Below are 1,651 nucleotides of genomic sequence, written 5' to 3'. Positions count from 1 at the left end.
CCTTGGGGAAAATGGATGGTCAGTCTTTTGTAACTGCTTCCTGCAGTTATAGAGAGGGGCGGTGGTGGTTGTTCTGTGGGTCTTGGCCTCTGCTAGCTGTCCAGGCAGGGTGGCTCCGTGGGTTGGTGAAAGTAGTATCCAGCCAGGTCAAAGGGAAATGGGCAGAACTTTGCCTCTGCTATGTCCCACTGATGGGAAGTCTAGTGGTCTCCTGTAGAAGGGTGACCCTTTTTTTTTTTTTTTTTTTTTTTTTTGAGATGGAGTCTTGCTGTGTCACCCAGGCTGGAGTACAGTGGTGCAATCTTGGCTCAGTGCCACCTCTGCCTCCCAGATTGAAGCTATTCTCTTGCCTCAGCCTCCCAAATAGTTGGGATTACAGCGTGCACCACTATACCTGACTAATTTTTGTATTTTTAGTAGAAACGGAGTTTCACCTTGTTGGCCAGGCTGGTCTCGAACTCCTGACCTCAAGTGATCCACCTGCCTCAGCCTCCCAAAGGGCTGGGATTACAGGCATGAGCCACTGTGCCTGGCCAGAAGGGTGACTTTTGAATATTGAGGGGATGGCATCTCTCACTGAGGATCAGCTGGAGACAAATCAGGTTATTAGATTTAGAAGAATGTCAAAACAAAGTAAGGGGGTAAGGACAGCTCCAAAAAATCCCAAGGTTGGTGACACTCCCAAGTAGCTGACACTCCTAGAAGCTGGGTGCATCTTCCTCCCAGCACAGCCAGAAAGTCCAGAGATTTTATTTCAGAGACATGATTGATTAAATCATTGGCCATGTAATTGAACTCAGTCTCCAGTCCCCTTCTGGGGGTCACACGTGGGGCTGAAGGTTCCAACCCTCTAAGCAAGTGCTTAGTCTTTGTGTGGCCAGCCCCTCCCTTGAATCTAAGGTCCCACCAGAAGTCCCTGTTTAATAGCAGAAACTCAGGTTAGGTCAAAACGGGCTCATTATGAATAATAAAAAACACTCTCATCTCTCAGGAAATTCCAAGGGTTTTTGAAGCTCTGTGCCAGGATTGGGTACAAAGACTGGCGATGTGTTTCTGTCTTACTATATACCACACTCACCCCCACACACACTCACGTTCCTTCACACACTCACATTGCCTTACACACTGCTGGTTCTCATGGGCCTGGTGACCAAGGAGGCAGCTCCACCTTGAACCTCCATAGAGGCAAAGCAACCTCATTTCTTTGAAAGACTCCATGTCCTGGGGTCAGTTCAACTTCAGGGGAATGCACTAGTTCAGAGATGCTGCAGCTCCAAGTAGGGTGACGATTTGGCAGCAGCCGAGGCTTGTCTGTAAGCCTCTGAGCAGAGAGCCAGGCCTGGCGGAGGCATCTAGAGGTAAGCCAATGTCCAGTAGGAACACCTTGTGGGCAGGCACCACCTCCTCCCCTTTCCCCCTGCTCCCGCGTGAAGCAGCGCAGCGTCATTTGTCTGGGGTAATACCCGAGGTTCGTTGCCTCACACCAAGGAAATAAAGGTTACGAACACACAAGGAATGAGGTTAAGAGCAGAGGTTTAAAAGATGAAAGAACGAGAAAAGCTCTTTCCTGCAGAGAGAGGGTGTCCTGAACAGGTCTTCCGGTCCATGGTGAAGTGCAGGAGGTCTTATAGGTGAGCTTGAGGAGGAAGTA

At 49.5% G+C, this 1,651-nt stretch overlaps 1 protein-coding gene across 1 annotated transcript in view; it reads left to right on the top strand.

Annotated features, from left to right (window-relative positions):
- RIN3 (Ras and Rab interactor 3) overlaps nucleotides 1–1,651 on the top strand; it is a 169,284-nt gene that overhangs the window by 30,676 nt on the left and 136,957 nt on the right. Inside the window, exon 10 of the mRNA XM_011991813.1 lies at nucleotides 860–912. Within this exon, the coding sequence (XP_011847203.1) occupies nucleotides 860–912 (53 nt within the window). The remainder of the gene's footprint in view (nucleotides 1–859; nucleotides 913–1,651) is intronic.

Source organism: Mandrillus leucophaeus, unplaced genomic scaffold, assembly GCF_000951045.1.
Source record: "Mandrillus leucophaeus isolate KB7577 unplaced genomic scaffold, Mleu.le_1.0 Scaffold4, whole genome shotgun sequence".
Taxonomy (NCBI): domain Eukaryota; kingdom Metazoa; phylum Chordata; class Mammalia; order Primates; family Cercopithecidae; genus Mandrillus; species Mandrillus leucophaeus.
Note: the sequence above shows the minus strand (reverse complement) of the source record. Positions and strands in the feature narration are given on the sequence as shown.